The sequence below is a fragment of the Ananas comosus genome, linkage group 2, assembly GCF_001540865.1.
Source record: "Ananas comosus cultivar F153 linkage group 2, ASM154086v1, whole genome shotgun sequence".
In the NCBI taxonomy this organism is placed as follows: domain Eukaryota; kingdom Viridiplantae; phylum Streptophyta; class Magnoliopsida; order Poales; family Bromeliaceae; genus Ananas; species Ananas comosus.
The window spans coordinates 9,485,361-9,498,918 of NC_033622.1; the positions used below are offsets into that span (position 1 = coordinate 9,485,361).

The 13,558-nt window shown below is 36.2% G+C and overlaps 1 protein-coding gene across 1 annotated transcript; it reads left to right on the forward strand.

The window, feature by feature from the left end:
- On the forward strand, window positions 1,267-3,681 carry LOC109706622 (peroxidase 45-like). Its single transcript, XM_020227567.1, has 4 exons — window positions 1,267-1,521; window positions 1,613-1,810; window positions 2,711-2,870; window positions 3,205-3,681. Exons 1-4 carry the CDS (start codon window positions 1,291-1,293, stop codon window positions 3,594-3,596), a joined length of 981 nt encoding a protein of 326 aa, XP_020083156.1. The 5' UTR covers window positions 1,267-1,290; the 3' UTR covers window positions 3,597-3,681.

The window sequence follows — 13,558 nt, forward strand, 5'->3', positions numbered from 1 at the left end:
ATTTTGTAAGATTTTTATTTTCAGCCGTTGATTTTGAGCCCCTTCGTTCACTAGGCAAATGATATCGTAAAATTATAAAATTTATTTTCTAGGTACTTCAAATACTCTAGATCAAGTTTAACGGAGCCGATCGACGATTCGAAAGTCGCAACATCAAAAACGAGCTGGAAGCACGGAAGGCTCCGTGCTTCCGATAGCATAGTAGCCTCACTCTATATATATATATATATATATATATATATATATAACGTAAAATAATTTCAAGTTCGGGTTCGGTCAGATTCGCGTTCGGATCGGGTATAATCAAAATCCATATCTGAATCCAAATCCGTCGATTTTTCTGTTTTGATACTCATATTCGAAACTATATCCTATTAGCATTGGGTAATTTGGAGTCGGATAAAATTTCTGATATACCTTATCCATTGACATTCCCAGTTGGGTTAGTCAAAACTTCTATTGATGAAGTAATTGTCAAGGAAGTTAAGAACTAGATAAGAATAGCAAAGCAGGCTTATCCCTTAGCATTGAAGAATCCCTAGCAAGCTAGCTGTTTCGCATTAAAAAAACAAGGTAATTTCGCCTTCTAATTAAGGAACTAGCTAGAGTGGGTGGGGGTTATCTCCCTGGTAAAGAACAACTGGCCTGTAGCTATCATACTCTACAGATTAATTAGTTGTTTCCGCGCCATTGGCTGCGATGAAATCAAGAAATATATTCCTCATTATTAATTAATCACGAAAATAAAGTCAGCTGGGTCATGTTCTGATTCACTTAATTACCCATTAATTATTCACCATCCGAAAAAACCTTAGAGCCTCTATTTGTGTCCAAATTAAAAAAAATAAATAAAATTAATCCATTATATTAATTACTAATGTGACGTCATCAACGAATCAGATTATTTCACCTGTCTCATCATGATTATTAAAAAAAAGATATTTTATTGTATTTTTTATTTAAAAGAGAAGATATGATTTGCTATTAATAAATGATGCGGTATGACTGATACATAGTAGAATCTCGTGTATGGAAATTGAATGGAACCCAACGATTGACACGGCCAATTTTTGTTTAATGAATAATTAGTTAATCATCATCGAACACTGGTTTCAGTTTCGCTACCAGTTTTCTCAATCAGCTTCTTAATTATTTCATGAGCTGTCTCTTTGATCAGATCAAACCACATGCATCATATGGCCTCTTTCTCTCTCTCTATTTGTCCTCAAAAAAGGCAATATATATAGCAAAGTCATAGCATGGAATTAAGTACCAATTAAGTTAGCTGCTATGATCCGCATGGAGAAAAGACTCCAGCTGTTTCTCCTCTCCTTCACTCTCTCCCTCCTCGTCTCGTCGCCACCCGGAGCTGCCGCCGTGCAGCTCGACCCGAACTACTACGCCAACATCTGCCCCAACCTCGAGAACCTCGTGCGCGGGGCCGTCGTCAAAATGATGTCGCAAACTCCCGTCGCGGCCCCTGCCACCCTCCGCCTCTTTTTCCACGACTGCTTCGTCATGGTAAATATCATGAAAATTTACTGACGATAAGTACAAGTATATAGTCCTACTGTAATGCCTCACATAATTTTTTTTCCGAACGATCGAGCAGGGTTGTGACGCGTCGATCATGATCATGAGTTCGGACGGGAGTGATGAGTGGCATAACCCCGCCGACTTCTCGCTCAAAGCGGAGGGGTTCGAGACCGTTCTCGCAGCTAAGGCGGCAGTCGACGGTGATCTGCAGTGCACGAACAAGGTGTCCTGCGCTGATATTTTGGCCCTTGCCACAAGAGATGTTGTCTCCTTGGTATAAACAAGATTTTCGTATATATCTTCCCTTTGTTTACATGCCTCCAGTTTTAATTAGGTTTATTAGGAATTCTCATGGTGTGTGCGTGTGTGTATATCTATATATCTCTACATATTAATAATTAAGTAGTAAAACTATGTATTTATTTATCTTTTATATTTTTAATTATCACATAGTATATATATACATGCATCTAAATGTTGCAGAGTTTTCATTTATTCTTCATTGATCCTTAGTTCACGGATTAAAGATGAGTTTTTCTCATAAAAGAATTATTCTTTTCCAAATAATTTGCCACGAAATTATCTTTCATGCATGCTATTTTCTATGAGCCATAAATACTAATAATTGAAGTGCGCTTCAAGATATCTTAAAAAAGTTTATGTAACTTTTCAAGCTCATACGAGACTGAAAAAATGTAATTTGAAGAAATTAACACAAGTAAGAATAAAAAAAATTGAAGTAAAAAAGTGTAATTTAAAAATTTAGCAAAAATGTATGTCCAAATTCCTCCATTTTCTATTTTTTTTTCCTCCTTGTTAAATATAAAAATATTTAAACACCGTTCTCTAACTGCTTAAGCTTTTAGAGTACAACGGTTGTTTCACATGGTATCAGAGCAGGAGATCCTGAGTTCGAGTCACGCCAGGCTCCTAGCATATTAATTTTCTTCCATTTAATTCAAGCCCACGTCATGAGCCGACTAAAAAATGTCTCGAGCCCAGACGCGAGGGGGAGTGTTAAATATAAAAATATTTAAACACCGATCTCTACCAGCTTAAATTTTTAGAGTACAATGGTTGTTTCACACTCCTCCTTTCAGATATATAGTATAGGGAATTGATGAATTCTTTGAGCAGTTCATTAATTTCTTGTGTGTTAACTGCGCGGGTGCAGAGCGGAGGGCCGACGTGGCCGGTGGAGCTCGGGAGGTACGACGGGAAGGTATCGTTGGGCAGCGACGTTGTCCTCCCCAGCCCCGACTTCAATCTCGACCAGCTGAACGGCATGTTCGGTAGCTTTGGTCTCACACAGACTGACATGATTGCTCTTTCAGGTATATTTCTCTAAGACGCACCCTTAAAATAACCGTTATTTTTTAAAAAGCTTATATATGTTCGAGATTTGTCATAATTCTAAGATGCAAATCTAAATTAGATGGGAAAAATTTTATATATATATATATATATATATATAATATAGATGACTTTGATAATGTCACTCTGCAATAAATTAATTTTTGTAAAATCCAAAAGCTGGAGTGGAATCCAACGAACAAACTAAAATATGGAAGACGATTAAGAAGATATATACTAAATAAATGCATTGCCTTCTTATTGTATAACTCAACATAATTAATATATAATATACGTGCGTGCGTACGTACGTAGGGGGTCACACAATTGGTGCCTCCTCATGCATGTTCTTCTACAACCGGCTGTACCCGGGGGACCCCACCGTGAGCCCCGGCTTCCTCCTCCAGCTGCAGCAGTCGTGCCCAAACCCCTTGCTCGACCCGAACGCCTTTGCTTTCCTCGACGCGGCGACACCCCTGCAGTTCGACAACGCGTACTTCCGCAACCTGCAGCAGGGGATGGGCCTCCTCAACTCAGACCAGGTGCTCTTCAACGACCCGCGGTCGCAGGGCACCGTCAACCTGTTTGCGTCGAACCAGAGCGCCTTCTTCTCCGCGTTCGTCGACGCCATGACGAGGCTCGGGCGGCTTGGGACGAAGACCGCGGTCGACGGGGAGATCAGGAGGGACTGCAGATTCGTTAACTAGATGAATTGGATGCTTCTTGTTATTGTTATTCTTTTTGTATATTATTATGCTTTGGCTAGATAATAACCTATAGAAGTGCCATTAATATTTCCCGTGTGGCCTGCTTGAGTTAGTTATTTTTCATTGGGAGTGTTTGGGGGAGGCAACCAAATTGGTTTTGGATGAGAGAATAAGCTTTGACAAGCAATGTTGTTTTTAATTAATTGAGGGTGACGCTGCCATAAAATGTTGTGCCATATATATTTATAACTTTGAAAGGAAAAAAAAAAAAGACCCATACTTAATTTTTAACCTTTTATATTCTTAAAGGTCCAACCTCATTAATGAACGAAGCCACCTATCGATGTATATATATATAGATAACAATACATAACTATAGCAAATCGATCAGAGAATGCCAGGGAGTTTGCTTCAGATTCAATTAACTCCTTTTGCTTTTTCCGAGGAAGGCTCCGAGTAATTCTTCTTAATCGGAAGATAGGGGATTGTATAATATTTTTGCTATAATCGTGCACAACTTTGTTCAAGTATAGCATCCATGAGGTAATGGACCTGCCAACGAAGAACTTAGTCGAATATGCAAAGCAACCCTACCCTAGCAAAACTCGATCAGTTCCTCACCTCCCGAATAGGACTAGCATTTCCCCCTCTCAGAGGTGGAGATAGTTCCTAAAACTACGTACCTTTGACCATTATCCTATTCTGCTCTATACTAGAAATAAAATCAAGCAAAAATTGTTCAGATTGAAAGGGGTATGGCTACATAATGAAGACTTTTTTAATTAAAAGCATACCCACGTGGTGGAGGGAAATACAACGAAACAGTTCTGCGCTTCTCTCTTTTAATGCTAAAATTAGATACTGTTTGAAGCAAATTAAGAGATGGTGTGTATCAAGCTTCTATAGCATTTCAAAAAGTAAGATTGAAATTATGCAAGAGATATAGAAAATTGACGAATTAGAAGAGAATACTTTTTTGATGTTGGAGCTATAAGAGAAAAGGGAGACTGTCAAAGCCTGGCTCTCTTTTGTTCTCAAAGATAAAGAAGGGTTATGGAAAACCTATACCAAGCAACAATAGTTACAGGATGGAGACGGTAATACTAAGTTTTTTCACGACGACTAAAAAATTAGTCATTGGTGATATTTATTTACGCTGCTAAATACTCAACAAATGCCTCTAAAAATTTTAGCAACATATGACATCAAATGCTCCCTATACTAATATTGTTAAAAATATTATATAATGCCACTAATACAAATATCTGATTTTTGCAACTAAAATTTTAAAATTTTAATTTTATTTGAAGTTTATATTTGATTTTTTTTTTAGAGAAATGTAGCATACTACCCGCTTCGTTTATTTCTTTTAGAAATAAACTTAACTCAAAATGTGAATTAACTAAGATTCGAACTTAAAACATTAGATACCAACCACTAAGCCCTTTGCCACTTGCGCTAGCGACTATCAATTATATATATTTTAGTTTTTTAAATTTTAAGTCTTCAATTTTAAAATTTTAAAATTTTAAATTTTAAAATTTGAAAGCTAAATTTAAATTTTTAATTTTCAAATATCAAATTTTAAGTTTCAAAATTTATAGTTTTAAATTTAAAATTTTAAATTTAAAATAAATTAAAATTTTAAAAATTAAAAATTAAAAATTTTAGATTTTAAAATTTAAAATATAAAATTTTAAAATTTTAAATTTTAAATTATAAGTTTAATTTTTAAAATTATAAGTTTCAAATTTTTAAACTTTAATTTAAAATTTTTTAATTCTTAGTAAAAAGGGATGTATTAATAATTATATATTGATTAGTAACGATATTTAGCAATAAGTGCTGCTAGTTTATTACATTTAGCGGTGTTCACTAATTTGCGTTGCTAATTTATCTTATTTTGCAATATTAATAGTAAATTATTACTAAATAATTAAATCTAGCGGCAATTATCAAGTAATACTGTTAAATATATTAATTAGCATGATTTAAATAAATGTTGCATAGTAAATGTTGCGGCATTTAGCAATAAATGCTGCTACTTTATTACATTTAGTGTCATTTTTTATAAAATACTGAAAACTTCAGCAGCATTCGCTAATTTATGCTGTTAATTTATCCTATTTTGCAACATTAATAGTAAATTGTTGCTAAAATTATTAAATCTAACGGCAATTATCAAGTAATACTGCTAAATATATTAATTAGCGTGATTTGAATAAATGCTGCGGAGTAAATGCCGTTAAATCATGAATTTGTTGTTTCTAATAACAAAAGACGTCCGAATGAGATTGGGGTGATTGTAGACGATGGAAAAAGATATATTAAGGAAGAAGAGAAGAGACACTACTTCTGATGTAAATTTAAAAAACGCTATACCCTAGAGTCCCACGTACCAAATTCTGTTGGGGACTGGAGAGGACTTTTTCAAACTAGATGGGTCACTACCCTAGATCATTTATCAATCCGCTTTGACTTAGAGGAGAACAAAACGACTGTGTTCCAGCAAGAAGGGGATAAAGCACCGGGACCTAATGGCTTTCCCATAAGCTTCTACCCGACCTTTTGGGACGTTGTCAAGAATTATATCCTTTTGATCTTCCAAGAACTCTACGAGGGACGACTTTCTACATGTGCTGTTGACTACACATACATATGTCTTATCCCAAAAAAAAGAGTGAAAAGGACCAATGATTTTAGGCCTATTAATATACTGAATGGGATCCAAAAAAATATTTCCAAGGTCTTAGCAAATCAGCTAGAAAGGGTCTTGCAGGACCTCATCTCTACTTCCCAATCAACGTTCTTATGAAGGAGACTCTTGGCTTGGGGCTCTAAGGAGGCTGTGGAAGCTGTTGGGGTGAAAGTAGATTTTGAGAAGGCTTTCGATAAAGTCAAGTGGCCTTTTCTTAAAAAGGTTTCAGAGTTGCTAGGTTTTAATGATATATAAATGGTGTGGATGGGTTACTGAATGTGTCTATAAGTCTAAGTTGGTCATCCTGGTTAACGGCATAGCATCTAATTAGATCAAATCTAAAAGAAGAGTGCAACAAGGCTACCCTCTGTCTCCTTATCTTTTTCATCTTGTGGTCGAGTGTCTCGTCAAGATGACTGAAATACCAGAGGAATCCAATCTTCTGAAAGGAATTGGACCCATGAGAGATAGCTTCATAACTTTAATTCAATATGCGGACGATACCTTGTTCTTTTGTGAGGCGAGGAAAAGATTTATGAATAATCTTAAATTCTTATGGAATCTTGTTGAGTGGGCTTCTTGAATCAAGATTAACAAAGAAAAGTCGCAATTATTTTATTTAGGGAGTAAGAGTGGAAAAGACAGTAGACTCGCTGGTATCTTGCAGTGCAAAATTGAAAAATTGCCTACTAAGTATTTGAGTCTATCTTTTGACCTTCAGGGCGCTTAAGGAAGAAGATTGGGTAGGTTCAAGAATGGGTAGGTGTCAGGCAGGCTAAACTCCTTTCTAAAGGAGGTAGATTAACACTAGTTTTAGAGCGTATGTAGGCATTGCGAAGAGATTTCTTTTGGAAAAGACGGGAGAGCTACACAAGGGGAGTTTGTATAGTTGCTTGCAAAAATATTTGTATGAGTAGGAAAGGAGGCTTATGTGTCAAGGGTTTGGCAACCATGAATGATGCCCTTCTAATGAAATGGTAGTGGCATTTTCTCACTAAACGGAAAATACAATGGATTAAGCTAATCAGGAGCTTATATTACAACTAAAGACGACCGTTGTCTAAAGGAAGGTCCTTTTGACCGACCTCACAATAGTGGAAGAATGTGTTAAAATTGAAGAAAATTTTCAAGAGTAGAGTCAGTTATTATTTGGAGGACAAAATACTTATTGATTTTTGGGTATATACATGGTGTGGTGACGCATCCCTGAAGCCGTACTTTCCAAACATTTACTCTAATGTACACCACAAAGAGGTTCAAGTCTGTGAATTTTCTCTACCGTGGATGGAGATGGAGAAAAATTCTAAGAGGAGTGAGAAGAAACATATAGTGCAGTAGTCAAGAGTATTAGGGAGCTGAAGAACACCTTCGCTAACTTTCAAGTTGAAAATCAACCAAATGTTATCCACTGGAGATGGAACTCTGGCGATAGGTTTATAGTTAAATCCATGTATTCGTTTATCCGGAGTGCGGGCGCCAAAAATACTGCAACGCATGCCATCTAGAGACTGAAAATTCTGACTAAAGTTAAAACCTTTCTCTGGCTAGCCCTTAAAAAAAAACTGCCTATTGTGGATAACCTCTTTAAAAGGGGATGGTCGGAGAGTAACGGGTGTGTTATGTGTAGCGCTAATTTGGGGACAGTGGATTACTTGTTGGTGGGATGTGTCATCAGTAAGTTTCTTTCTATTTCGCGCCTTGACAAGTTCCACGTCTTCCCCTTTATTGAGGACATCATTACCGTCTGGAAGGGGCTACTAGGGAGGGATTCGCAAACTGACGTTGTGAAGGCTCGGATACTGGTGGTGGCCATGTGGTGGATGATCTGGCATGAAAAAAATAATTTTATTTTTAGGAAACTATCTACGCTATCTCATCTGCTCATCGTATTGCAGTACCGGCGAAGGACTGGGCCGATTTTTGTAGAATAGGTGACGTCGGCATTTGTTAGACTCTTTATTTTTAACTCTTGTGTCCACTTCCTCTCAGCTTTTCTTTTTGTTCTTGTTTCTTTTTCTTTTGTTTTTCCGACTTTTTGAGGCCACTGCTGCCTCACTTTATGAAGTTAACTTCATTTGCTTAATAAATGAAGCAAGCAGCTTGTTACATTTCTCTCAAAAAAATAATAATATCACAACGTAAACTCTATGTATCCTTATTTGATCACAAATATATTAATAAATAAATTTATGATAAATTAATATTGTATGTACGATTTGCTCTTTATATAAACGGATTCTTTATATTCACAACACTTTAATAAGTATGAGGATCAAATTCTGATTAATAAGAGAGGTTACGTAGGTAATAATTAGGAAGTTAAAACAAACCTTTAATAAATAATAATTTGCAAATGAAGTCTAGTAATAAATTTATAAAGCTTAATTTGATCCTCATACTTATTAAAGTGTTGTGAATATAAAAGAAGTGATTATAGGCCTGTTCAATCTGGAAGGACTCAACCTTCTCCCAGACAGCAAGATTGTCAAAGACCAAGTTCCAAACAAGGACCGAGATCTAATTTTAATGCAACATCAAAAATACTGAAATACTGCATATTATATATAATTAGAACTTATCAGTATTTGGACTACAAGTATGATGAATACAATGTTCTAATTAATCAATACATACATGGACTACAACCAGATCCCTGCCCGGACTATTACTAATCATCTTCTTCGTCTTTTCCGGAGCTTGGGTTGTAAAAAACGCGACAACCATTTTCTATATATCAATATGTGCTCTTAGGCCCATCGCCTTTCAATTCTACAATACCAAGGAGATCTTCATCCCTAATAACATAACAAGCCCAGAGGCTATAAGAACAAGCCCATTATTGAAAACTCCAAGTTAGGAGAGAGAACGGCTACTTTCTTTAAAAGAAATAATTCGCACTATAACAAAAATGGTATATAGCGACACTTTTAAATATAGGTATAAATTAAAAAAAGTGCTGCTGACTAAATTACCGACACTTTTAAAAAGTGCTGCTATATGTGGGATCGCTAGATATATAGTGACAGTTTAAGAGTGTCTATATAATCTAAAAAGAATGCCGCTAATTTACCAACACTTATTTAAGTATTTAACAATCGCTGGAACTCTATCTCGTTGGCTGCAGTGGCAGAGGAGGAGGAGAACAAATGGCTTTTTGTCTAGGATTTCAATGGATTGATTGAGAGGAGAAGGGGAGATGGTTATCGATTTTTCTTTTTTGTTTCCTTTTCTGTTTGTAATCGGACCGAACGGGCTGGATAGGGTGGGTTGAATAGAGTAACCTTTTATTTTTTGTTGGATTGGACTTTATATTTTGTCACGCCCCGGATTACTCGTTTCCCGGGCACGTCGACAAATCGGCCGTATACAAAGAAATTTTTTCTGTATATGAAACGATAGTTGTACCTGTAAAACATACAATACTACAAACAGTAGTATAGAGCTGCTAGAAGAACCAGTAATAAAAACAAACCGAATTCCATATACATACGCCAAATCCAAGATACAAAACTACTCGCACTGGCGAGTTAAATATATGTATGTAGATGAACTCCAACCAAAAACAACTACCTGCTGTAGGGGCACCTCTAGCTCGGCTCGTCGGGTAGGGCTTTAACTCGCGACGCCCTTGCCTCGATCCTGATCAGCAACAACAACAGCCGAAGACGATGGCTCTACAAAAACGGGGTAACAACAGGGCGTGAGAACTACTGTAAAAACAAGTAGTTCTCAGTGGGTGCCGCCCTGAATATCATCGGTCCACCCACTAAATCTATAGAAGGGAGCAAAAGTAGTAATAAATGTTAAAATAAAATCTACAGCTACCATTTATTACACTATCATGCTCTACGCTGACATACTGTAGTAATGTCAATCCTGACCTAATCTCTTTCGGGACTGTACACATATCCGCCCCAGGGACTGTGAACACACCCGTCCCGCCCAGTTGAGACTATCCAGCTACCTCCACACTATCCAGTCCGTGAAGAGCAAGTCTAACCGGCATGAATGACACCAACGCGAAAGCACAACGCCCGTCTCCGGAGTGGTACTCGTGGGAGCTACCCAAACGAGTATGCAGCGTATCTCTGTCGAGGTCAATAAGGCTCTCTCAAGCCAAAGTCCAAGTAACCGACTCTAACTGGTCTAACAACCAACAGGTCACGTGCCCTCGGCACAATCCGACGCCAAAAAGGCGATATGGGCCCACTGTCAACCCCGACGGCACCCAACAGTCCGGAACAGCCTGAACGCTACTGTAAAAATACACTTGACATCCCAGCACGAGCGTAACTGAAAGCTAAACTACCTGGGGTATCCGTCGCCTCAATACTGCGACAATACAAAATTACAACGGCTCCTAGAGCTAAATCAGATAGTGTAAACAGGTGGCAGGTCCAAATCGCTGATTTTCTCCTAAGTCAAATTCCAAGTCCAACATATATATTTATGGTTTACTAATCATATCCTCAATGCTGATTTCATTCATAATACAATGAACGAAGTTGAGCTACAATATGATTTACAAAAACTGAAAATCATACATGTCGACTAATATTGTGCTTAAGAATAAACCGATGTTACCCACCTCAAAAGCTAATCCCCAGCAGCAAAGAACTCCCTCAGCTGCGGAACAACCTGCTGGATCAACTAAAATCCTCCTAGTCCAGTAATCGAGCTAATTCCAAGCTCTACAATCAAAATCATCAGTTCAGTCCAAACACAACAACAGCAGGGTAAAATAGGAGTTCGATCAAGCGGACCTTCACCAAATCCTGCAAACTTGGGCTTCGTGGATTCCTCTCGAAGTCCTGAATCCAACGAACCAAGTTTCGTCTAATCCGACACTCCTACGTCGCGTACGAGTCGAAACGCCGACGGTCGACGCTGGAACTCTACAAAACAGCATCCTTGAGCTCGAAAGTAATAAGGACTTGCCATGGTTGAAAGAATTGATGAACATCTCACCTCAACAGCGACTCTAGCACCGGTGCGACGTCGAAAATGGCGAAAACGCACCCTCGCCCGGCCTCCTCGCGATGTTACGACAACAAACGCGTGCTCGAATGGCTCCGCGGCATTACGTCGACGACGAAATACTCCACCCGAGCTCCTCCACGATCGGTCTAGCTAGAGAGAGAAAGGGAAGCAAGCAAAATCTCCTCTCAGCTCTCCCTCACACCTATAAATAGTAAGGGAGTATGTGGGTGACACGAACGAGGTGAGAAAAGACCCAATTGCCCTCTCACCTACCTTGGTGTACCGATACACGGACCCGCGTACCGGTACAAGAAACCAACCCGAGAGCAGCCTGCGCGCAGCTTGTGCAATGTACCGGTACACCCTGCTGGCTGTACCGGTACAGCAAGCAGAGAAACCTGCTATTGGCAGGTTCTCTTGCTAAATGCTGCTCTCGCGTCGCACAGAGTCTGTTTTGCGTTTATTTCGCGCCAACGAGATTCAGGCTTCTCCCGACACTCTCCAGAACTATCGACAAGCCTTTACCGCCAAACACCAGGGATCTCACATATTTAAGTCTTAATAAATTTTTTTAAAAGTTTTGGTATAAATGGGACACTTACACAAAAGTGTCCTAAAAATGTATCCCTATAATCTAATTCTGTTGTAGTGTCGGTACATAATTTTATAAATAATAAAAATAAAATCTTTTTAACCATTAATCAACAAAGTGTCATTTCAACCATTAGCAGGTTAAGATGTAATTTAATATTGACAGTATTTTAATAACTAAACATTGTAAAATTTTAATAATTACACATATTTAATATGTTTAAGAAATTTTAGAATTTCACTAATTTAGACATTATATAATTGTTTATCACTATTTAAGAAAATTTGAATGTGGATAAATATTTTAGTTCAACGAATTTAATATGTAAAGATTTTAAATATGGGTAAACACAAAATTGATATGAAAGTATTGATTGATATCCATTCCACAAATTTAGACAATAATTTTCCTCATTATTATTTAAAAAATTTTAAAATTACACTAATTTAGGCATTAATTTTATATCAATATTTAAGAAAATTAGAATGTAGCTAAATATTGAAATTCATCATATTTAATATGTTTAAGAAATTTTAGAATTTCACCAATTTACACATTCATTTTGTGTCACTATTTAAGAATATTTGAATATGGGTAAATATTTAAATTCAACATATTTAATATGTATAAGAAATTTTAGATTTTCACTAATTTAGATATTAATTTTTTATCACTATTAATTTAAGAAAATTTGACTGTGGGTAAATATTTTAGTTCAACAAATTTAATATGTAAAAATTTTAAATATGGGTAAAACATAAAATTGATATGAAAGTTTTGATTGATTTCCATTCCACAAATTTAACGCAAGAATTTTCCATTCTCATTTAAAAAATTTTAAAATTACACTAATTTAGGTATTGATTTTATATCAATATTTAAGAAAATATGAATATAGCTAAATATTTAAATTCATCATATTTAATATGCTTTAGGAATTTTAGAATTTCGTCAAATTTATACGTTAATTATGTGTCACCATTTAAGAATATTTGAATATGGGTAAATGTTTAATTTCAATATATTTAATATGTAGGGTAAACACAAAAAATTGATATGATATAAATTTATGTTTAAATTCACAGTTTAGCTGTAAGCTAAATATTTTGAAATTATTTTATGAAAGATGACTCGAAAATAATTTTAAAAAATTTATTTTTGAAGATTTACGTCCATAATTTTTTGTCAATTAAATTGGAATATTCAAATTTTGTAATCTATTTAGAAATTCAGCGTTTGGGGGAGTTTCTATATTTGATTTATTTGAAGATCCATTGCAGTTGAGGCCGTCAACTTTGGTGTAGCCAGGGGCAGCGACCTTGGAGGAAAAGAGAAGCAGAAAGAGAAGAGAAATATTAAGTAATATAGTGAAAATAAAAATACTTAGTTTCCTCCGTATCAAAAGATCAAAATATCTCTCTTTGGAGTACCTGATAATCAGTACCCCTATCAAAATAACCTCCAATTGCAGGTCACAACTAGAAAAATAAATAAATAAATAAATATGTGTCGTAGAATGAGAATGAATGAACGACATCAAAAAATAAAAAAAATATAGAAGCTATCCTCTTTTTTAATAAATAATTAGTTGTAGTCCATTAATACTAAATCCATATAGGTGACCGTAATTAGACAAGCGGATCCAAAATTGTAAAACCCTTTTATTACATAAATTCAAAATTCATCATAATT

What these genes read in the sequence shown, in the direction of transcription:
- LOC109706622 (XM_020227567.1), top strand. Translation starts at nt 1,291, where the DNA reads ATGATCCGCATGGAGAAAAGACTCCAGCTGTTTCTCCTCTCCTTCACT. An exon ending in CAAGAGATGTTGTCTCCTTG is followed by an intron (nt 1,811 to 2,710) that starts GTATAAACAAGA and finishes GCGCGGGTGCAG; the next exon opens with AGCGGAGGGCCGACGTGGCC. An exon ending in TGACATGATTGCTCTTTCAG is followed by an intron (nt 2,871 to 3,204) that starts GTATATTTCTCT and finishes GTACGTACGTAG; the next exon opens with GGGGTCACACAATTGGTGCC.